This window comes from Hyperolius riggenbachi, chromosome 2 (assembly GCF_040937935.1).
Source record: "Hyperolius riggenbachi isolate aHypRig1 chromosome 2, aHypRig1.pri, whole genome shotgun sequence".
NCBI lineage: Eukaryota > Metazoa > Chordata > Amphibia > Anura > Hyperoliidae > Hyperolius > Hyperolius riggenbachi.
In genome coordinates this window covers 321,311,567-321,336,478 of record NC_090647.1, presented here as the reverse complement: position 1 = coordinate 321,336,478, position 24,912 = coordinate 321,311,567, and the positions used below count along the sequence as shown (strand labels likewise).

The 24,912-nt window shown below is 45.5% G+C and overlaps 2 protein-coding genes across 11 annotated transcripts in view; one reads left to right on the top strand and one right to left on the bottom strand.

Annotated features, from left to right (window-relative positions):
* LOC137546582 (uromodulin-like) overlaps positions 1–22,481 on the bottom strand; it is a 73,676-nt gene extending 51,195 nt beyond the window's left edge. For all 3 annotated transcript variants that reach the window (XR_011026293.1, XR_011026294.1, XM_068269228.1), the window contains exons 1-5: positions 22,352–22,481; positions 19,217–19,279; positions 8,685–8,780; positions 7,220–7,428; positions 2,472–2,623 (exon numbers count right to left, since the gene is read on the bottom strand). Coding sequence is in view for 1 of the 3 variants with exons in the window: in XM_068269228.1 (XP_068125329.1) it covers positions 2,472–2,623; positions 7,220–7,428; positions 8,685–8,780; positions 19,217–19,265 (506 nt within the window). In the remaining 2 variants the exon portion in view is untranslated. The remainder of the gene's footprint in view (positions 1–2,471; positions 2,624–7,219; positions 7,429–8,684; positions 8,781–19,216; positions 19,280–22,351) is intronic.
* LOC137546581 (KN motif and ankyrin repeat domain-containing protein 1-like) overlaps positions 1–24,912 on the top strand; it is an 89,053-nt gene that overhangs the window by 2,714 nt on the left and 61,427 nt on the right. For 2 of the 8 annotated variants that reach the window (XM_068269227.1, XM_068269219.1), the window contains exons 2-4: positions 4,196–4,268; positions 18,838–18,866; positions 19,199–19,303. The gene's annotated coding sequence lies outside the window, so the exon portion shown is untranslated. Of the gene's footprint in view, positions 1–4,195; positions 4,269–5,685; positions 5,795–8,022; positions 8,063–18,837; positions 18,871–19,198; positions 19,304–22,489; positions 22,897–24,912 lie in introns of those variants that run through there. The other 6 variants (XM_068269220.1, XM_068269221.1, XM_068269222.1 and 3 more) reach the window with 6 other exon arrangements.

The following is a 24,912-nucleotide window of genomic DNA, read 5'->3' as shown; positions in this document are numbered from 1 at the left end:
TGACATGTATGCCCGCAGTGCGTTTATCTTGTACTGACATGTATGCCCGCAGTGCGTTTATCTTGTACTGACATGTTTGCCCGCAGTGCGTTTATTTTGTACTGACATGTTTGCCCGCAGTGCAATTAATTTTGTACTGATGTTTGCCCGCAGTGCGTTTATTTTGTGCTGAAATGTTGCCCGCAATGCGTTTATTTTGTGCTGAAATGTTGCCCGCAATGCTTTTCTTTTGTGCTGAAATGTTGCCCATTGCGTTTATTTTGTGGTGTCTGGGGTAACTGTTGCTGCATTTATTATTTAATGGTCATAGTTGGCTGTGTTTGCTGCTTTGGGGTTATGGCATACTATTAAATAGCATCACACAGTTTCTGCACACCTATGATGTAAATCCACGTTTGACCACATCACGGCGTTAACACTGCTTTCTTATGCCTCGCTGTTGCATCATTACGTTAGCTCCGCCCACAGAATGTCATGGCCACGCCCATTTTTCGCACGCGCTGCAGACACCTATTTTTCGCCGCGGCGCCCCCCCCCAAATCCCCCCGTCCCAGGTTGAGCCTACAAAAATCTGGTCACTCTACATAGCGCGATCCTATTGGATATGGGATGCGCTTATGCCATTCGCCGCTTGTGGACCATGTGACCCGTGATGTGGAAGTAGTCACCGTGGGAGGGACTGCACATGGAATGGGAGGCGGCTTCTGTACAGGGATGTTACATATGGAGGAGGGGGCTGCACATGGAATGGGAGGGTGGCTTCTGTACAAGGATGTTACACATGGAGGAGGAGGCTGCACATGGAATGGGAGGGAGGCTTCTGTACATGGATGTTACACATGGAGGAGGGAGCTGCACATGGAATGGGAGGGAGGCTTATGTACAGGGATGTTGCACATAAGGGAGGGGGCTGCACATGGAATGGGAGGGCAGCTTCTGTACAGGGATGTTACACATGGAGGAGGGGGCTGCACATGGAATGGGAGGGAGGCTTCTGTATAGTAATGTTACATATGGAGGAGGGGGCTGCACATGGAATGGGAGGGAGGCTTCTGTACAGGGATGTTACACATGGAGGACGGGGCTGCACATAGAATGGGAGGGAGCTTCTGTAAGGGGATGTTACACATGGAGGAGGGGGCTGCACATGGAATGGGAGGGTGGCGTTTGTACAGGGATGTTACACATGGAGGAGGGGGCTGCACATAGAATGGGAGGGCAGCTTCTGTACAGGGATGTTACACATGGAGGAGGGGGCTGCACATGGAATGGGAGGGAGGCTTCTGTACATGGATGTTACACATGGAGGAGGGGACTATACAATGAATAGGAGGGTGGTTTCTGTACAGGGATGTTACATATGGAGGAGGGGGCTGCACATTGAATGGGAGGGCAGCTTCTGTACAGGGATGTTACACATGGAGGAGGGGGTTGCACATGGAATGGGAGGGAGGCTTCTGTACAGGGATGTTACACATGGAGGAGGAGGCTGCACATGGAATGGGAGGGAGGCTTCTGTACAGGGATGTTACACATGGAGGAGGGGGCTGCACATGGAATGGGAGGATGGCTTCTGTACAGGGATGTTACACATGGAGGAGGAGGCTGCACATGGAATGGGAGGGAGGCTTCTGTACAGGGATGTTACACATGGAGGAGGAGGCTGTACATGGAATGGGAGGATGGCTTCTGTACAGGGATGTTACACATGGAGGAGGGGGCTGCACATGGAATGGGAGGGAGGCTTCTGTACAGGGATGTTACACATGGAGGAGGAGGCTGTACATGGAATGGGAGGATGGCTTCTGTACAGGGATGTTACACATGGAGGAGGGGGCTGCACATAGAATGGGAGGGCAGCTTCTGTACAGGGATGTTACACATAGAGGAGGGGGCTGCACATGGAATGGGAGGGTGGCGTTTGTACAGGGATGTTACACATGGAGGAGGGGGCTGCACATAGAATGGGAGGGCAGCTTCTGTACAGGGATGTTACACATGGAGGAGGGGGCTGCACATGGAATGGGAGGGAGGCTTCTTTACAGGGATGTTACACATGGAGAAGGAGGCTGCATATGGAATGGGAGGGTGGCTTCTGTACAGGGAAGTTACACATGGAGGAGGGAGCTGCACATGCAATGGGAGGAAGGCTTCTGTACAGGGATGTTACACATGGAGGAGGGGACTGTACATTGAATAGGAGGGTGGTTTCTGTACAGGGATGTTACACATGGAGGAGGGGGCTGCACATGGAATGGGAGGGTGGTTTCTGTGCAGGGATGTTATGCATCTGTACACACAGTGGAAGGGGGGCTGCAAAATATGGAAGAAACATTTTAAATCTCACCTTGATCATGTTCACCATCAGCATGTTAAGAACTACAGATAAGTGCACATTATAAAGTTAGAATCAAAGACAGCATTTTTCTATAAACAGATCTTGTTTCTATATCTTATATGATAATAGTTACCCAAGTACTGGCAACAAAACATTTAGTTGAACGCTCATACTCAGAGGGTAGGTGCAGGAAACATTCATAATAATGTTGTTTCTGGTTTGAACTGGAATTTCCTTGCCAAAAATATACAACTTGTATATGAAAGTGACATGGCTTGCATTTATCTGTGGAGAGAGACAGCACTAGTGACTAAATTGATTCAGAAATCTATTGTATTCTTTGTCAAATGATAAACATACAACTTCAGTTCCATGAAACATAAAATCATTAAAGGACAACTGTAGTGAGAAAAAAAAGGTGGCTACCATATTTAATTCCTTTTAAACAAATCAGTTGCCTGGCAGCCCTGCTGCTCTATTTAGCTTGCAGATATTATCAGCACAGCACGTATGAAGTTACAGCACACACTTTATTGTGCCAATATCCACAGTAAAGACCAACAATTGTTTCGGGGGCCGTGCAGGATCCCCCTTTATCAAGGCATGTGGTTGCATGGCAATCCCACAGACAAACACATTATATATCATTAATCCTACATACCCCACCCCTACAAGTGACCTCACACAAGCAGCTAATCTAGTCAGATCTGACAATAATGTCAGAAACACCTGATCTGCTGCATGCTTGTTCAGGGTCTATGGCTAAAAGTATTAGAGGCAGAGGATCAGCAGGATAGTCAGGCAACTGGTATTGCTTACAAGTAAATACATATGTCAGCCTCCATATCCCTCTCGCTCAGTGGCGTAGCTAAGGAGCTGTGGGCCCCGATGCAAGTTTTACAATGGGGCCCCCCAAGCACTCTATACATAACAATTGATACAGCACACCAAAACCTGCCAATGGCAACTACAGTGTCAGAGATGCATGGAGGGGATGGGGAACAGCTTGTTAATGATTACCACTGTTCAAAGTATCTATAGAAGTGATTATTATTAGCACAGGACCAATAGAGAGCTAAAACTGTAGTTGAGGGAGGGCACTTCGGGGCCCCTCTGGCCCAAGGGCCCCGATGCGGTCGCAACCTCTGCAACCCCTATTGCTACGCCCCTGCGTCTCGCTTCCGTTGTCCTTTAAACTTATCATTAATAGAGGTAAACCTTGGAGAATCCTTTGAGACACAGATGATTGATTTGTCAAGTTACTGATTTGTACCTCTCTGGCTGGTTGGCCTACACAGGAAGCCACAGTAAGCATAATCAGAGGATCGTCACTAGAGATGGTAGCGAACAGTTCGCCACCAAATCTCTATACTACTTCCGGGTCGCTATGACCCGTAGTAGTATGGCTGCGCTGGGCCGGCGGTGAGCATCTTTGATCGGCAGGCACTCACTGCGCATGAGCGTGACGTTACTCATGATGTCACGCACATGCGCAGAAAGTGCCCGGCAACAAGCGCACGATCAAGGACGCGCACCGCCGGCCCAGCGCAGCCGTACTACTACGAGTCATAGCGACTCGGAAGTGATACAGGGTGAGGGGTTCGGGAACCATTCAACGACGACATCCGTAATCGTCAACAGCCAGTCAGAGAAATACAACTGGAGCACCTGATATATTACTCATATGATTCCTAGTGGAATTATCAATAATTGCTACACAAAATTGTTGGTAAACTTTCCATTTCACTCTGCAGACATTTGTGATTTATTTAAAGTGAATCATGATTTTATAAAATAAATCAATCTTGTAATGTACTATGCTATATATCCATGTAACAAAAATATTTTCAATTTCAGTGTGCATCCAGGTATGAATTTCTTAAAGATAATGACAGAATGCAGGGAATTATTCAGGATACCTACTTTTACGGTAATTTTACTGGTTTAAGCATCAGAAACACCAATATCTGTATATTGTTGTATATTTGTATGTAACCCTGCCTTCCCAGTTATGTCACAGCCTAGGCTGTTTAGCTATGCGGAATTCTCCCCACCACCCACCAGAGCAATTTGGGAGACCAGGGCCCATATGCAATTCATATATAATGATCATTTTTTTTACTTTCAATATAAATTTACTTTTTAGCACTTTGCAATGGAAAAAGTACTAAAAAGTAGGTGAAAAATTACTGTCAAAACTATTTTAAATATTTGTTTGCTCGCTGGTGGTGTAAATAAAAGGCATTTTATTTATAAGTTGTGAAAATATCACCTAGGAGAAAACTCAGGTGAAAAAGGGAATTGCATTCGGGCCCAGGTATTATTTGCACTGGCTTCTGAACCCTCAGTATACAAATCTTCTGCATAAATGCATATAACAGGACTAAAGAGGTCTCCACCAGTGATACATTTCAGAATGTAAATCAGGGTAAGGAAAGGGTGAGGAAATATTTTACACTGGGAAAACACTGACTAAATAATTTATCAATGAATATTGTAAAAAACAAAATAAGAAATTTAAAGGGCAACTGATGTGAGAGGTATGTGGAGGCTGCCATATTTATTTCCTTTTAAGCAATACCAGTTGCCTGGTTGTCCTGCTGATCCTCTGCCTCTGAGGGCCCGTTTCCACTATTGCGGTGCGGAATCGCTGCATATCACCGCTGATAAAATCGCATGCGGATGCGATTCCGCATGCGGATTTTGATGCGATTTCGCATAGGCAGGGTATATGCGATTTTAACCATGTCACTGCCTGTGTCAATTTACATTACTTTCAATGGAAAATCACACGCGAAATCGTGGGAAAAAAAGCATGCAAAAAACGCATGCGATTTCCCTATTAAATACATTGTCTGCGATTCGCCTGCATTCCACACGCAGGCGAATTCCGCAGGGTCTACCGTGCAGAAAAATCCTGCACAGAAAACGCAAATGAAAACTGACAAGTGGAAACAGTCCCATCCACTTGTATTGCCTATGCGAATCCGCATGCGTTGTCTGCATGCGGATTCGCGCTAGTGGAAATGAGCCCTGATACTTTTAGCCCTAGACCCTGAACAAGCATGCAGCAGATCAGGTGTTTCTGACATTATTGTCAGGTCTGACAAGATTAGCTGCATGCTTGTTTCTGGTGTTATTTAGACACTACTGCAGCCAAATAGATTAGCAGGGCTATCAGGCAACTGGTATTGTTTAAGAAGAAATAAACATGGCAGCCTCCATATTCTTCTCCCTACAGTTGTCCTTTAATTCATTATGTTATTTTCTCTACAGATCCTTTTTAAGCTTTCAGGAAAGCAGATTCTCACCTGTGATCAACACCATGCTGTTTATATGTTTTGTAGAATGGGGCCCGTAAAAATAACTTTTGAACCAAACTTGACAGCAAACTCTTGCAGATTGTTCTGGTTCTCTGGAAAGTCATATGACCAGTGGAGTAGTCACCAGAAAAGGGTAGGAACATTACCTCAGAAAGTACAAGATGATTGGGTATCCATTTGCATCAATAATTAACCAATGAATGTATTACTTATCAACAAATATCTGGGTATTGGTGTTGATATATAAATGAGAAACGCATCTAATGAATTTATAAAAAATACATCTATTCTCTTTTGGTGAAGGGACTGGCAGTTTAATTTAAATAGATATTTCACTTTCATTACAAAGAAATAAAAAAGTGGCAAAAACATAGATGGATGCTGCACAACAGATATTGTAATAAATTGCTCTTCTTTTCAACCTTGGCAGCAATCCTTTGTGTACTTTGCTAGGAGTACAGTTGCTATGAGACCACTCAGAAATCTTCTCTTTGATGCAAATGTAAATAGACAAGAGACTTTGATCAAAATTTGCCCTAGTGATAACAAACTTCAAAATTCCTATTTCCCAGTTTCTGATATAATGACTGTGTACTGACTGTGTTTATTATGTACATAAAAACAAATGAATTAAGCTGAAAAAAATTTGCCATTAACACTGGTAATTCTAATATGCAGAGCCAACCAGAAAACACTGACTTTTTCTTACGAGAATTTTCCTCTAAACCAAAATCAGATGATGATAATTGGTAATACAACATGGAATAATTGTCATTATTAACATTTAGGCATCCATTATGGGTGAATGCCATTGTTTCCTTCCTTGATGCTATTCAAATGGCTGTTTTGCTGATTGTCAGACTGCTACTAATATTTTCTAAATCACTGGCCTAAAATGTGTGATCACAAGACCCACACTCAGTGGACTGCTCAGCTCTTGCTTCACATGCTCCTAACCCAGCTCTCCATTTCTATTACATCCCCTCCCCTTCCAGTGCCCCTCCCCAAAGACAAACCCTGGAGGGATTTTGACTGGAAAACCAGCCCACCCCTCCCATAGCCCACTTTGCTTCATCTTAATATTCTCTCCTCTCAAAGCAATGTCTCCTGCGAGATGCGTTGCATCTATTGGGGTACTAATAAAGTGTTTATTTATGTCAGACAAGTAGTCTAGTCTGCTTTCGGAGTTAAGTCCACCACTGCCTCCCCAGCATATTTTAAAACTTTTAATTATTGTTTTTATTCTGCTGGCGCCTCTGTTCATCAAAGTCATCAATGTCTCCTTATTGTCAACAAAGGTGAGGGGTGAGAGGAAACAAGCATGGTCAGTCCTTACCTGTGGGCGTGGCCATGAACAAGTCCTGGTCATCATCTTGAATTTTTATTTAGTTTAAAACTGTTTGGCTGTCTGAGTAATCTTGCAGACTTTACCAGCCAGCAAACTCTATACTTATTGCAATGTGAGTTAGGCACAACATAACAGCAGCTGCTTGTGGGGGGAATTTTATGAGTGGTGTTGTGCTGAAGTGAATTTGCAAGCTTTGAGGTTCAGACTTACAGTTATAGTGTTGTTGCAGTCGTTGTTTCTCAGTGGCCGGTGAAGAGCCATCTGGGCTGTATCGTTGACAATCTCCCTTGCTGCTGGGCATGTGGGACTTTGCAGCCTTATATTTGATGAGTTATATCCATTTTTTTCTAGCCAGCATTTTGCTATATATATATCAAAATATCCTCCACTGCAGTCCAAAACTGGAGCAGGATTGCTTCCTAACAAAATACAAAAAGAAAATCCATATTGGCCTCAATTCACTAAGCTTTATCAAACACTTTTTCAAACGTTTGATAATTTACCTCATGGGTAAAATCTAAATTTGAATTCACTAAGGTGTTATAGACTTATTGAACATTTTAAGATAAAACATTCGATAAATATATAACACCTTAGTGAATTCAAAATTAGATTTTACCCATGAGGTAAATTATCAAACGTTCGATAAAGTGTTTGATAAAGCTTAGTGAATTGAGGCCAATTTGTGTATAAAATGATTATTATTAATAGGCTAAGCAGATGATGTCAGTAAAATGTCAACCCATCACCACTTCTCAATATATGAGAAATGTTCTAGGAATGCCTTCTGAAGCACTTGTGCTAGAAGAGTGACCAGAGGCTGGGGTGGAAGCTGATGATAGCTGAAAAATTCAAACCTACATACTGGCAACTAGTAACCTAGCAACAGTAACAATTATAAAAAAAAGGACCTTCCCCTTGTGACAATTTTCCTACATACAATAGCCCTTATTCTGAGTATCAATTGTTTCTTGGACTAGTATGCAGCACCTGGACTCAGCTAAAAAGAGAACTTAAAGTGGGAAAACTGAGTAAGCCAGCATGTAAACATCTGTTAGTACCCACTCTCTGCCATGTGTACCTATTACAAAAAAATATCTTGTTGTAATGCCACCAGGGGCAGGTGGCATTGCTCATGAATGGCTACATTTGAGGGACCCATGAAAGTTTTGCTATAGGGCCCCATAGGCCACTGTTTCAATTCCTGTATTTTAACATTTAATACAAAGTTCATGGTATGTATGTAGATTGGGGTACAGTTTAGTATTAGTTAGGCCTATTTTTTAACATTGAGTCTCAAGCAACCAGAAAGCACGCTTATCCGGCAACAGCCGATACCTGTCGGTGTCGGATAACTGGGACTCCACTGTATCAAGAAAACTGTGTGGGGACAGCGTCGTGTGTGCAGATAGCATGCAAGGTTGCTTTGTAAGGCACTGTATGTAAGTTACTGGATGGCCTCACACTGGTTTGTTGTTGAGGATTATTTAATTATGTTGCCTGCTGAGGTAAATGGCTGTTGTCTGGAAAGGGGACATCAGCTGCAATAGACCTCTAGTGGCAATTCTCAGTTGGAAATTTTGCTTCTCTACTCTACTGCTACTACTTTATGCTATAAATAATTTAATTTTAAATAAAACACATCTCTGACCATTGCTGTGGCTGTATGCCATACCTGGATTTATTGTGTAGCTGGATGAGTTGCATTGGCAAGCAGAGTTGTCACAAATTTCATCACTAGCACATATTTCATTTCCACACTCTTCAGAGTCTAGAAAAAGAGAAAAAGGACACAAAGCAAAGCAAAAAATACAACACTATTTTTCTAGGATGTGAACCCAGTATTTGAAGTGTCCCTTTTTCTTGAGACATACACATTGAAATCAGCTTTGTGAAATGAGACATACAGTATACTGTAAATAGTCAGTAGCAGCTCTAGGGTTGGAATAGTAAGGTTCATTCGTCACCTCACAACATTTGAAAACAAACAGAAGTGCTGAGGTAAATCCGTTCCGAGTTTCGCCACTGCGCTTGCGATTCCATTTACTACAATAGATGGAGATTGCAATTCGTATTTTCACCCGCAACTATGAGTGAATCGCATTGCAAGGATGGTGGCATCACATAGTGCAGTCTATGCACTTCTGATGACCCTGCACATCTCATTGCATTGCAGTTCATTAACTTTAAAGCACTGTACTGCTGCAGGTCCAGCTAAACTTCATTCTGGCTCCATTCCGCTTGTATTAGGATGCACTTGCATACCTCATCTACTGCTTGATTTTTTTCTTTCTTTGCTTGATGGAGGGACAGTCCCTATTAACAAACCAATCTCCTTCCCTCCTGGTTCAATTTCTACCAACTTTTTCAACAGTTGTCCCTCTTTTGAGATTGAAGAACAAAACCATAAATTAACGTATTTATAGTGTGATAAAATGTAAAGTGTATCTCTGATCTCAAAAACCGGTCATTGTTACTTTTTGTGAGGTCAACTAAAATCCTGTCACTACCAGCATTGTGGTAACAGCGTTTTACCTTCATCTGACCTGCAGTCTTGTCTTTCATAGGCATCTTAGAGATACCTCTTTTTTCACCACTGTGCTTTGTCTAAACAATTCTTCATACTTTTTATCTACTGAGTCTGATAAATACTTCCTTGTTTGTTTGCCTTGGTGGGGAGTTATTTAAACTGGGGACCCCAGTCATCCATTTTGCGTAGGTGTATTCCATGAAAGTCAAGGGAAGGCCAGGAATGCATTTTTTTGTTTATTTCGATGTAGTTTTTTTTGTTCTTTTTTTGTAGAATGAATCAACTGTAAGACCCCCCTTCCCCTTATTTATCCTGTTATCCCCCATGCAGACTGGCATTACCAGGATTGCTGAGTTGGCAAGCATAATGCTTTGCCACCTGAACAATACCAGCCCTCATGGTTCTTGACATTGAGAGATACTCTTCAAGCAATTGTGAAAATTCTTGCCAAACACCTTTGTCCAATGTTAAGATCAAGGGACTAATTTTCCCTCCTGTGTCTATGAGGAAGCTGGGGAAGATTGTGGTGATGACTCAAGGTGGGAGACCAGGGTTCAAATCCTGGCTAGGTCAAGTACCTATTCAGTAAGGAGTTCAAGGCAAGACTCCCTAACACTGCATGGTGGCCTCCTGAGCGCGTCCCAGTGGCTGCAGCTCTTGAGCGCTTTGAGTCCGAAAGGAGAAAAGCACTATACAAATGTTTGGATTATTATTATTATAAGGTGGAATCTGGAAGATATCCAACTTCCCAGATGGAAAGGATATAGGCACACCATTACCCATTACTTCAAAAAGTTATTAGTAAAAACTCTTTGCTACTCATCTTGCTGCAACACTTGAATGAATTAACCTGCTTTGGTTTCTTATTTGATTTTCTTATTTGATCTGCCTAATTAGAACCCTCAACAGTAGAAATCTCATTGGTCAGATTAGTGAGCCTGTGGGAAATCCCAGTGGGAAATTTAAAGCTGCTTTTTCTGGGGTTCCGATTCAGTTTAGTGGTTCAATGAGATGGGTGCCAAGAAAAAAATGCTTCTTGGAATATTAAGGGGCTATAACTGTTAATCCACTGACCTGACCAATGAGAGTTCTTGGTAAAAAGGATGAAGAGCCCAGATCAGGATGGATTTCAGATAGTTCTGTGTCACTGCAAAATGCAATTTAAGTTCTCATGAAAGGCCCCAAAGGATCATAACAAATGGGGAAGCTCAAAAGACTGATTACATTGAAGGACCATACAAACTTTTTATAAAGGAAATATATTTATTTAAAGTTTTATTTCCCCAAGGTGTCTGTGTTTTTCTGCTATGTAAAGTTTCATTTGTGGGAATGGGTAAGGGAGGCTAATATCTAAAACCTCAGGGGAACTGGAATAATAACTCCAGTATTTTTATAGCACTTTTCTTCTGTCGGACTCAGAGCACTTGCAAGGCAGCCCTTAGAGCTCACTCAGTAGGCAGTAGCAGTGTTAGGGAGTCTTGCCCAAGAACTCCTTACTACTGGCTTACTGAATAGGAAGAGCCAAGATATGAGCCTGGGTCTTCTAAGTCAGAGACAGAGCCATTAACAATTACACTATCCAGCCACTGCACCCCTTATTCATTGCCACAAATAATTACAAAGTAAAGTATGCATTCTGCCACAGGAGAGTTCACTCATATTACACAAATTATCTAGCACTGAAAGTTTAATGCTATTTTCCCAGGAAAACATCTGAGTTTCTGAAATTTTGTGTTGATGTTAGTCTTTGGCTAGAAGATAATTGCCCTTATACAAATCAGTGTTTGCAACATTTAGAAATGCCTCACCTCCTTCAGGTAACACCACTAGAGATGGCCCCAAACATCTGATTTTCGGTTCACGAACCGGGTTTGCGAACTTCCGCAAAAGTTTGGTTCGCGCAAACTTTTGCGAACCGCAATAAACTTAAATGGGGAGGCGAACTTTGAAAACTAGAAACACTTATATTGGCCACAAAAGTGATGGAAAAGATGTTTCAAGGGGTCTAACATCTGAGTTTTTGCATGAAGCAGTGGGATAGACGCCAAAAGTCCCGGGGGAAAATCTGGATTTGACGCAAAGCAGCATTTTAAGGGCAGAAATCACATTGAATGCAGGCCTAAAGTGCTTTAAAACATCTTGCACGTGTATACATCAATCAGGGAGTGTAATTAGAGTACTGCTTCACACTGACACACCAAACTCACTGTGTAACGCACCGCAAACAGCTGTTTGTGTAGTGACGGCCGTGCTGGACTGGTGCGCACCATGGCGAGAGTGCAGGCCGTGGTGGTTTTCAAGCCCATATGGTCGCCGGGCTGTGGTAGCTCAATGATAGAACAACAGTGACTGTCCAGCTGATCAAATTTGGTCTGTCCACAATGAAGCAACGACCTTATTATCTTTGGTGTGCCATCCCCCGAGACACTCATATAGCCGGCGGTCATTGCTTGATTGTGATACGCAAGCCCCTTCACTGCGGCAAGGTAATGATCACGAAGGAGAATTGGCATGCTTTTTGTTTTGTTGTTGCAGCTTTAGTGCAGCCAGAAAAATTAGGCAGGCATGTAAACGCACCAGAAAAATTAGTATAAAAATTCAGGAATCCGTCTGGAGTCCTGGACCCTGTTGGTGGTGGCGGAGAAGGCAGTCAAGTGGCCTGCAGGCAGAGATGCTGTGTGGGGACCGACTTAGTCTTGGGGCAGGCAGCCAGTCACACGGCATGCAGAGATGCTGTGTGTGGGGACTGACTTATTCTTCGGGCGGGCAGTAGCCCTCTGGGATCCATGCCTCATTCATTTTGATAAAGGTCAGGTACTGAACACTTTTGTGACTTGGGCGACTTCTCTTCTCAGTGACTATGCCTCCAGCTGCGCTGAAGGTCCTTTCTGACCAGACGCTTGAGGCAGGGCAAGACAGAAGTTGGATGGCAAATTGGGACAGCTCTGGCCACAGGTCAAGCCTGCGCACCCAGTAATCCAAGGGTTCATCGCTGCTCACAGTGTCTACATCCAGACTTAAGGCCAGGTAGTTGGCTACCTGCCGGTCAAGGCATTGGTGGAGAGTGGATCCGGAAGCGCTAAGGCGAGGCGCTGGACTAAAGAATGTCCGCATGTCCGACATCACCATGAGATCACTGGAGCGTCCTGTCCTTGCCATCACCCTTAAACGCATTGTAAAGCATAGTTGCCAGCTTGTTCTGCAAGTGCTGCATCCTTTCTGCCTTCAGGTGAGTTGGTAACATGTCCGCAACTTTGTGCCTATACCGAGGGTCTAGTAGCGTGGCCACCCAGTACAGCTCATTCCCCTTGAGTTTTTTTATACGGAGGTCCCTCAACAGGCTGGACAGCATGAAAGACGCCATCTGCACAATGTTGGATGCAGATGTACTATCCATCTCCTCTTGCTCTTCCTCAGTGATGTCAACTAAGTTCTCCTCCTCCCCCCAGGCCACGAACAATACCATGGGAAATTTGAGCAGCACGAGCCCCCTGCAACACCTGCTGTGGTTGTTCTTCCGCCTCATCCTCCTCCTCCAAAACAACACCTTCCTCATCATCTGACTCCTCTTTCCCACACGACTCTTCCTCCTCCTCCCCCTCTGTGCTGCCAAAGGTGTTGAGGAATCATCTGCTTCTGCTGAGAATTGAATCGCCAGAACTCTTCCTCCTGTTCCTGGTCACGCTCCTCCACAGCTTGATCCACCACTCTACACACGGCATGCTCCAGGAAGAAGGCATACCGGATCAAGTCGCTGATGGCGCCTTAACTGCGACTCACCAGGTTTGTCACCTCCTCAAATGGCCGCATGAGCCTGCAGGCATTTCGCATCAATGTCCAGTACTTCGGCCAGAACATCCCCATCTCCCCAGACTGTGTCCTTTGGCTATAGTTGTATAGATACTGTTTGACGGCTTTCTCCTGTTGTAGCAGGCGGTCCAGCATCAGGAGGGTCGAATTCCAGCGAGTCGGGCTATCACAAATCAGGCGTCTCACCAGCAAGTTGTTTCTCCGTTGTATATTGGCAAAGCATGCCATGGACGTGTAAGACCGCCTGAAATGCCCACACACCTTCCTGGACTGCTTGAGGACATCCTGTAAGCCTGGGTACTTAGACACAAATCTCTGAATTACGAGATTCAGCACATGTGCCATGCAGGGTACATGTGTCAACTTTCCCAAATTCAAAGCAGAAATGAGATTGCTGCCGTTGTCACACACTACGTTGCCGATCTCCAGTTGGTGTGGGGTCAGCCACTGATCCACCTGTTTGTTCAGAGCAGCCAGGAGAACTGCTCCAGTGTGACTCTCTGCCTTGAGGCAAGACATGTCTAATATGGCGTGACACCGTCATACCTGGCATGCAGCATAGGCCCGGGGAGCTAGGGCTGTGTAGCTGGAGAGGAGATCGCAGCACCAGTAGAGTTAAACTGCCACTCCGCCGAGGAGGAGGAGGATGACAGCGAAGAGGATGTAGCAGGAGGAAAGGAGGTGGCAGCAGACCTGCCTGCAAGCCGTGTAGGTGTCACTAGGTCCACTGCACAGCCACGTACTCCCTGCTTGCCAGCGGTCACCAGGTTGACCCAATGGGCTGTGTAAGTAATGTACCTGCCCTGACTGTCCTTGGCAGACCAGGCATTCGTGGTCAGATGGAACCTTGACCCAACGCTGTGTGCCAGAGATGACACCACTTGCCTCTCAACTTCATGGTACAGTTTGGGTATCGTCCTTTTGGAGAAATAATTGCGGCCTGGTATCTTCCACTACGGTGTCCCAATGGCCACAAATTTTCAGAAGGCCTCAGAGTCCACCAGCTTGTATGGTAACAGCTGGCGAGCTAACAGTTCCGCCAAGCCAGCTGTCAGACGCCGGGCAAGGGGGTGACTGGCAGACATTGGCTTCTTCCGCTCAAAGATTTCTCTCACGGACACCTGGCTGCTGCTGTGGGCAGAGGAGCAGGAACCGCTCAAGGTGAGAGGCAGATGTTGGCTGGCTGTCAATAGGTGGTGATACATGGGAGTTGATGGGACGTGCCTTCTTCTGAGCACTTTACTTTGGGCCAGGGCCGCACGAAATCACGTCAGCACGACCTCGAACAGAACTGCCGGGTGGCCTTCCTCTGGGTCTGCCCCTGCCTCTGCCTCTACCTGTTTTGTCCATATCGGGGGGATGAAGTGAAAGGTATGCACTGACTTGACTAATACAATGTGCAGTCACACAGGTGCAGTGAAAGGTATGCAGTGACTGATATTACAATACAATGTGCAGCTGTCACACAGGTGCAGTTAACAGGTATGTTCGGAGTGGTATATTACACAGCCTGCGGTCACACAGTTAGTGTGAACAATTATGCAATGACTGGTATTACAAATGTGCACCTGTCACACACACACAGGTACCGGACAGGCACAGCGACACTGCGTGCGCTCACGTACGTAGGTGAGTGCACTGACTAAAGTGAACAACAGGTAGGTATATGCAGTGATGGGTATTACAATGTACACCTGTCACACACACAGGTAGTCGCTGAATGTGCTGGGCCTGGCAGTGGCACAGCACGAATTACTAAGGCTGTCTATGCAACACAAGTGTCTGTGGGACACACACACACAGAAAGAAAAAAATAGATCACAAGAACAAGATTAGCTCTCAAAAGAGCTGTTGAGGGGTGCTGTCTTAGCAATAAGAATCAGCAAGGAACAAGCTAAAAAGCCTACAAGAGCCTAACTAAGCTTTCCCTAATGTCTCTGCACAGCAGCTCTCTCTTCTCTAATTACTGCAGGCACACGAGTGAGTGAAATGGATGACGCTGCCTGCCCTTTATAAGGGGGGGGGGCTCCAGGAGGGAGTGTAGCCTGATTGGCTACAATGTGCCTGCTGACTGTGATGTAGAGGGTCAAAGTTGACCCTTATGATGCACTATGGGGGCGAATCGAACTTCCAGAAAAGTTTGCGGTTCTCCGCGATCGCGAACCCCGGAAGTTCGTCGCGTTCCCGTTCGGGCCATCTCTAAACACGACCTCTGCTACTTTTCTTATAGCATTATATTGCCTAATCCTGCATGCTTGATCAGCATCACTCTTGTTTTTCTGCCTTGGCTTATTCCGGCTCTGCCAGCAGTTGTGGCCCATCTCTTCTCAGATTACTTGAGATGGAGTTGTATGTATCTCTGCTGGGGCAGATACTCGATACCTGCCAGAGAACATCAGTCAGCTGCACTCTGTTGTTCTCAGCTCAGTTTCTGGCTGGCACAAGATCAGGTAACTTAGCAGAGGGAAGGGCTGGCCACCTAAGGTGGCAAATAGTATCCAATGGGTAGTGCAGTTCTAAAGCACCTATAGTCCCTCCAGTCTCTGCATAGAGCTAAAACCTGTTATAGACCAACACATGCTACCCTACAATTGTACACAGGGCCGGCCTTAGGTTTCACAGCGCCCTGAGCAGAACCAGATTTTGGTGCCCCCCCCCCCCCCAAATTCATCCTCTTCGCGTGTGAGCGCACCACACACATACACTAATGGGGGGGGGGGGGGGGATCTGCTGCCTAAATACACTAAAAGGGGATCTGCGACTGTAAGACTAGTAGCCTAAGCCTATATACACTAAAGGGGGGATCTGCCTACAGTAAAGGTTAGATAGGTAGCTGCCCCCAGTATAGATTAGATAGGTAGCTGCCCCCCCCCAGTATAGGTTAGATAGGTAGCTGCCCCCAGTATAGATTAGATAGGTAGCTGCTGCCCCCAGTTTAGATTAGATAGGTAGCTGCTGCCCCCAGTATAGATTAGATAGGTAGCTGCTGCCCCCAGTATAGATTAGATAGGTAGCTGCTGCCCCAGTATAGATTAGATAGGTAGCTGCCCCCCCCCAGTATAGATTAGATAGGTAGCTGCCCCCCCCCCCCCCCAGTATAGGTTAGATAGGTAGCTGCCCCCCCCCCCCCAGTATAGGTTAGATAGGTAGGTTCCCTCAGTATAGTATAGATAGGTAGCTGCCCCCAGTATAGGTTAGATAGGTAGCTGCCCCCAGTATAGGTTAGATAGGAAGCTGCCCCCAGTATAGGTTAGATAGGTAGCTGCCCCCAGTATAGATTAGATAAGTAGCTGCCCCCAGCATAGGTTAGATAGGTAGCTGCCCCCAGCATAGGTTAGATAGGTAGCTGCCCCCAGTATAGATTAGATAGGTAGGTGCCCCCAGTATAGGTTAGATAGGTAGCTGCCCCCAGTATGTTAGATAGGTAGCTGCCCCTCCAGTATAGGTTAGATAGGTAGGTGCCCCCAGTATAGGTTAGATAGGTAGGTGCCCCCAGTATAGATTAGATAGGTAGCTGCCCCCCCCCCAGTATAGGTTAGATAGGTAGGTGCCCCCAGTATAGATTAGATAGGTAGCTGCCCCCCCCCGTATAGGTTAGATAGGTAGGTGCCCCCAGTATAGATTAGATAGGTAGCTGCCCCCCCCAGTATAGGTTAGATAGGTAGGTGCCCCCAGTATAGATTAGATAGGTAGCTGCCTGCCCCCCAGTATAGATTAGATAGGTAGCTGCCCCCCCAGTACAGGCTAGATAGGTAGGTGCCCCCAGTATAGATTAGGTAGGTAGGTAGGTGCTCCCCTCCCCTCATACTGGAGGGGGAGCCGCGGGGAGGGCAGCCCGACCTCTCCCTCCCTTCCTCTCCGGGCCACCCTCCGTGCTCCCCCCTCCGATGCTGCTGCAGACTGCAGAGAGAACAACTCACCTCCCTGGTTCCGATCGCCGGCGCCTCTCACGGTGTATCACTTGCCGCTGGTCTCCTCTTGTACATTGACACTGATACACAGTAAACTTCCTGTTAAGCAGGAAGTTTATTGTGCATCAGTGACAATGTACAAGAGGAGACCAGCGGCAAGTGAGAGGCGCCGGCGATCGGAACCAGGGAGGTGAGTTGTTCTCACTGCTGCAGTCTGCACTCTGCAGGGGGGAGCACGGAGAGCGCCCGGAGAGGAGGGAGGGAGAGGACGGGCTGCTCTCCCCGCGGCTCCCCCCTCCATCACGGTGGCCGCACGGGGGGGGGGGGGGGGGGGCGGAGCGAGACGGACACAGCCAGCTACATGCGGCCAGGCGGCAGGAGCGCCCCCTGGAAGCCGGCGCCCTGAGCGATCGCACAGGTCGCTCAGGTCAAAGGCCGGCCCTGATTGTACAGTAGTTTTAAAGTACACCTGAAGTGGGAAGAGGGCAAAATGAGATACTCAACTTAGTAGATGGAAGTCCAGAGGCTTTCTGGATCCTTGTGGGGTTCAACATTACAGGGCAGGGACCCTCTTCATATTCTGGTCACTCTTCTGGCTATGGACGAGTGCATCTGGACTATATAAGTAAGATTGTGCATCCTCATTATAACAAAGCAATAGTGCATGGCTTTTTTTTCTCCCATGCATGAGCACTTTATTCTACTGGACATGTGCAGACCTTATGCTGGGTACACACTATGAGATTTTCTGGCCGACATTTCCAACATGTCCGATTTGCTTTCCAATCGATTTCTGAGCTTTTTCCGATCGATTTCCTATTAAAATGCACGGAAAATTCTCGGAAATCAATCGGAAAGCAAATCGGACATGTTGGAAATAATCGATCTGACAGTAAATCGGCCAGAAAATCTCATAGTGTGTACCCAGCATAATTTGGGCATGCCCAGTTCGGATGCACTAATCTATGGATGCACTCACAGCCAGAAGAAACCTATTCTATTTATGTGAATCAAATAGGTTTAGAGGGGCCCTGCACTGAAAGGGTAGGCTGTAGAAGAATCTGGGATGCCTCATCAGACTCCCCTAATGATCTATTCAAGAAAAGGTAAAGCTTTTTCATGGGAAAAGGGGTATCGGCTACAGATTAGGAAGAAGTTCAAGCCTTGGTTAAAGTTCTTCTTTAAGCTGTGAACACATGGTAAATGAAACATGTCCGAGGCGCCTGGCTGATCACTTCGGCTGAATGCGAGCCGAGAGCATTGTTCTCCCCACTCATCCAGCTCCCATGTGATGCCACACCTGTGCTGCGCCATCACCTCTTGCCCCACCCACCCGCATAACAATAGAACACCTCATTAGCCTGCAGGCTAGCGAAGCGTCTTTACAGCCTTGGTCCTGGAATATCCCCCAAGGCATCAAGTCACAATCCCTTCCGGGTGACCTACCTCATAAATGTGTATGAGGATTTAGTTCCTGACAACCATATAATAAATCAGACTAGATCTAGGTCAATTCACTTTTTTCCATAAGTTTTCTCCTTTAAGATAACTTTTCATCTTCTGTTATATTTTTTCAGCACTCTGCAATGGGAAAAACTACCAACAAGTAGGTAAAAAAGTACTGTCAAAATTATATTTTTGTTTGCTGGTGGCTTAAAATGCATTCTATTGATAAGGTGTTATCTACTTAGGAGAAAAAGTGAAACGAATAAGGGGACTTAAGCCGTAGCGGCTCAATGTTTTGTCTTACTTTTATATATGACAAATAATTTAAAAACATCATGTCATTTATATGTAATCAATCAAAAGAGAACAAATGTGCTGCTTTTCTACATCTGTTTTCTGTGCTTTAATGTAACATGACATGTAATCACTAATTTTCCTGTTACCAAAATGTTACACACTCCAGTTTTTTTGACTTTTTTTGCATATGTACAGATGGGAAATATTGCTCACCTGAGATGAAGGCACACAATGCAACTAATAGTACGAGGAAGATCTTCATGTTCAAGAGGCAACCTAATGGATTCCATATATAGATAAGTCAGCAATTTGTTCTTACTTTTGTTATATTTAGCGTGAAGACTACAGTGTTTCATTACACAAAGTTTTATAACTAAGCTTCTTTGTAACATTTCCATAAAAACTGAAAATATAAACCCCATATTTTCTATACAGTGATAAAGACAACATCGACTGTAAATATATAGTGTAAACCTAATGCATTTACAGTGGCCGCTCGATGTCGCTTAAGGATCCGGCAAGCGTGAAGTGATCCCCAATGTCCAACAATCTCTGAACGCATTGTTCTCCGCACTCACTCTGCCCGCAGTAAGGCTGCTCTGTCTTGCGATGCATGTTGTCCCTCCTTCACCTTCCATAGCAACAGATGTGTCACTACCCTGGATAGTGATGTGTCTGTACAGCAGCGGGGCCCGAACTCTCATACGAGGGATGGAACCCTGCCAGGCGACAGGCCTCATATGTGTGTGAACGAGACTTTTGAGTTTATCACCCTCATCTGGGTCATGGGTCTGTGAAGGCTATTGGACGATTAGTGAATTCGCTATGTGAATGCATTCTCATGCACACACCAGCAATGCATTCTCATGCACACACCAACAATGACATTCTTTATTACAATAAACTGAGGTCATTCTGGATTTATGAAAAAAATTGAGGCCACTTTCACACTGGGGCGTTTTCTTTGCGTTACCCTTTTTTTTTTTTACTGCAGGGTAACGCTAAAGCAATGTAAATGTATAGGGCATTTCATACCTGCTGCGGTGTGATACGAACGCTCCATCACGTTACCGCTTGACATCCGCGGCGATGTGCCGTGATCGGAAGTCATGTAAAGTCAATAGCACTGCAGGTATTTTAAACTGTTTTGCGTTCGCGTTGCTCATGTGTGGAGTCGTATTTTGCCAATACACTTCCGTGCACTTTGTATTTCCGGCACAGGAAGTGAGCGCTAGAAAGCCTCACTTATTATTTGGCTTGCTCAGAAGTGAGATTACCGTGCAATGCCTCGGTAATCTCCGGTGCATACTTTTAACATTGATGTTATCCTCTGATTGTGTATGCAATGACAATTCCACAACTATGGTCTTATAAGACTCAGGAAAGGGTTTACAACTCCTACCCCTTATAACACACAATTATTAATAAATCCAGCCAAGATTTTCAGGCTCAGCTATTGTATGTTCTCCAGTGACCCTAATACCTAAGACCCCAAAACCTAATAAATCAGTGTTAACTATCCCAAGCATTAGGTCACAGCACTGAAATATACATAAGAAACTAAAATGAAGTTATAAATACAGAGGTGTATCTGTGTAATATAGAGACTATGGCAAACACTGAAATTGCACCCCCCCTCCACGGTCAGAGCCCAATTCCCCTCGAAAAACAGCATCCTTTCTTGTGTACATGTGTTATGGTTGCCTGTGTTTTTGGGCTCAGGATTTTGCTGAAGTTACTTTTTTGGATATATCTCTTTTTATTCCTTTACTGTACTATTTTCTAACACTAAGCCTAGTGTGCACTACCTACATAAGTTAAAGAGGAACTTCAGCCTAAACAAACATACTGTCATTAAGTTACATTAGTTATGTTAATTAAAATAGATAGGTAATATAATCTCTTACCCACCCTGTTTGTGATTACATGGGGGCAGCCATCTTTTTGGTTGAAAGGAGGTGACAGGGAGCATGAGACACATTTCCAACTGTCCTGTGTCCTAATCACCCCTCCCAGCTGCGCGCGCTAGTCAACGAGAACAACAACATCAGAAATCCCATCATGCTTTGCACAGCATCAGGGGGAAAATGCCCGGGCAGATTTATTTGATGGGGCGGAGCTTAGCTTCTGTGCAGCTAAAAATAATGCTTGGGTAAGAAAAACAAAGTTCTGATGTTGTGAAACTGTTAAAGAAACACCAAGCCTTTTCAGTGCTGCTGAGTAGATTTTTAGTCTGGAGGTTTACTTTAAGTACCATCTTCCCCAGATAATAGGCCGGTACGGCAGGCATGGGGGTGCGGCACAAGGACAGGCTTGGCAGTGCAGCACAGGGGCAGGCATGGCACCTATGTTGCTGTGGCACCCATGGCACAAGCCATGCCTGTACCCCTCTAGATACGCCTCTGTAAAAATATGACACATTGTACTATAAAAAGGCTTAATGGATTATTAGTTTAATTCTAAATACAGCTGACATAACAATTAGGGAGTATTCACACTTGTCTTAGCGTTTTATGTATGCAATTTTCCACATGCATGATTCTAGATTTGTGATTTTTGTATTTGTTTTTGTATGAATGTTTGTGTCTATTTTTGCAATTTTTATATGCATTTGCATGCAACATTTTGCATTTGCCATCAATACCAGTGAAGTTAATTTGCATGACAATCTAATTAACTTCAAAGTCGTATGCACATTTTTGTGCAAAATGCTAATTTTAATGCAAATTTTCTGCGTTCCTATGGTCCTGCATTGACATAGGAATCACACACTGCACACAAAAAATAGCACACCTACAAACGCCGAAAAATCGTCAATGCAAGTTTGTATACAAATGCGAAAAAAATGCAGTGCTATTGAAATACATTACTTGCGTGGACTTCGCCTAAAGGTGTACCAGTAGGGAAAAAAGTGCCCAATTTGGGTACTCGCCTCGGTAAAGGGCTTCCCTGTCACCCTTCTCCTCACCGTTCCTGCACTGGCAACCCCTGAAACCCATCAACAACGGCTTGTGACCCGATCTTGGCTCAGTTGGCTGCACTTCACAGGTGCAGACAGCGTGTGCCTGCACAAAAGTACAGAGCTGAAGAGGCTCATCTTTTTCCGCGTGGCAGCTCCTTGCAAGTGCGGAGGCGCGAGCCATCATGAGCCTGCGCAGTGTGGCCACACTTGTTCTCATACAGGAGCATGGCTGTAAACTTTGGGTGTCCCATCGCTGGAATAGTGGGCAAGAAGGAGACGAATGCAGAGGCTTCCCTCTACTGAGCTGAGTATCTACATTTTTGGCCTAAGAATCCCACAGCTTTTGTTTCAGGTATACAATTAAGATATTTCATTCCAACAAATACCTTGTCCAAATGTCCAGAGTTTGCTGCCTTCTTCCTAGAACTGGATGTTGACAGAAGAGATCAGTCAGCTGTTAGCCAGGTTTGGTAAAAGAGACAAAGTGCAGAAGTAGTTCTCTGAATGAGCATCAGTCACATAAGTCACATAGCTGTTTGTATATCAAAGGTGCAGAAAGAATGCAGTTCAATCTATTCTCTCTCTCCACAGGTGCGGTGAACTGACCTTAAAATGTATACCATTTGCTGAACAGCTAGAGAGAGAATGTGCCCAGCCCATTACAACACTTACCCTGAAGCTGTCAGAATTGATAGGCCACTAATAATTGCGTGAAACATCTTTTTTTTTTTTTTACAAGCATAAGATTATAAGTAATATGATAATGTCAGCCTGTCTCAATTCCTTTTTTTTTTTTTTTTTTTACAATTACTCAATTGTCTCTAATTAGGTTTTACCAGATATACCAAAATTGTGACAAGGATTCCGGTTCCACACAACTAACTACTCATACAGGAAGATGGGAATTAATGAACAGTTTGTATACCAAATTGTACGAAAAAAATATATTGCTACCATAGCTACAAAAAAGTGCAACCTAGGAATTACAGCTTGATGTAAATTAAAGTGGAAAGATAACTTTCAATAACATTAAATGACCACTTTATAGACGTCTCTGTCATATGTGTATCTAGTCGATTTGTTTAAGCAAAAGTGGAATATCACTATAAATAGGCTAGTTTTTAGTCAGTCCTGCCGCCCATCAGTCCAGCCCATCAGTCAGTCTTGTCATTTGTCAGTCCTGTCAGTCCAGCTACCTGTCAGTCCCATCTTCAGTCAGTCCGGTCCTCAGTCAGTCCTGCCATCTGTCAGTCCTGTTATCAGTTATGTCCTGTCACCTATCAGTCTGGTCCTCAGTCATTCCTGTTATAAGTCAGTCCTGTCACATATGTCCAGCCAGTCCTTTTGTCAACTGTGTGGCCTGTCCTCCTAGTCCATCCTTCTTCCCTTTTGAGAGTTCACCCCTCCTGTTCTTCTCACCACTGGTGGGGCAGCCCTAGGGGTCATGACCTGGTGGCCTCCAAGCAGAAATGTAGCCTGTCGTCCGCTAGAGGTGACGGCCCATCAGCCTTTGCGGGGTGTGCTGGTGAAGATCCGTGCTTACTTAGACCCCGCACTCTCGGGGTCTAAAAGGGGAAAAGAGGTATAGTCACAAATGTCTGTCACAGTTTTTTTTTTGGCACATTGATATCACTGATAACAGTACGGTCGGTCACGCGGGTGTTGCTGTGATGCTGTGTTGGGGTAACACAGCACGCGGCATGTCACAAATGTCAGACACTAACTTACTTTTGAGCAGTGATAGTGGGCTATAAGGGTCACACAGACACACACAGCATTGTAAAGTATATGGCAGTGTTATGTTGCTACAACACACCACACAAAAGCAACAAAAAATTATAAGTACAGCAGGGTCAATGTCACCATCAGTCCTCAAAAATACTTTTGTGGTCAGGAAAAGTCCCCAAAAGGACTATTTGGGCGGTCCTTAGCTAGGTGAACTGCAAGCAGGAGAGCACCTAGGAAGCACCTACACAGCACAATAAGTCACCAAAACAGCCTATTTATCATTGTCCCTTTATATGCAGCAGCAGCCTCTCTCCCTACACTGACTAATGCGGAATGAAAATGGCCACTTACTAATGCAGAATGAAAGTGGCCACTGGGATCATACCTTTTATAGGGGGGGAGTGGCCCGGGTGGTGATCATATCTGATTGGCTAACCTGCCCATGGGACTTCAGGGTGAAGGGTCTAAAAATGGCACTATGGGAAAATATAGGGTGGGCGCCAGGGGAGGACTGGCCCAGGGGGACGGGGGGCAATTGCCCCCCGGGCTGCCCGAATCTTAAGTAATTAGGGCCAGCCACTGCTATATGCAGTGGCCGCAGACATACCACAGGTGACAGGTTCGCAGAGGGGATCGTAACCTTGCGCGATATTTCCCGGCAAGTTGAAGTATCCAATCAGAGAAGGGGCTGAGGCGGCCGGCCGTGGTGTGCCCTTGTGCGTGGCTGCGCCTGCGGTGGATGTGAGCGCCACAAGGACACAAATAGCTTAGGTCCTCTCCGGCCTGGTGGGTTGACCCTGCTTGACTCCGCACCCCGCCTGGAGCCATTGCTGCCCGCAATGTGCTGCTGTGCCTGCGGTGTCATCGGAGTGAGCTGTCTCACTCTTCAGCTTTCTGTGCTGGGGGGGCTGGGGGCCTGGAGCTGTGGCTACGAGTGGCTTGCTGGCCTGGCTGGAGGAGTCGGACACAGTCCTCCCCTGTGCTGCTGTGCCTGAGGTGTCATCGGAGTGAGCTGTCTCACTCTTCAGCTTTCTGTGCTGGGGGGGCTGGGGGCCTGGAGCTGTGGCTACGAGTGGCTGGTTGGCCTGGCTGGAGGAGTCGGACACTCGGGGGGCTGAGAGTCGGATATGCCACCTATAGCTGCTTGCTACTGTGGAGGAGGTGTAGGACTGAGGAGACAGGAGGATAGAGGAGGTCGGGTCCAGGTCGCCAGAGGAGA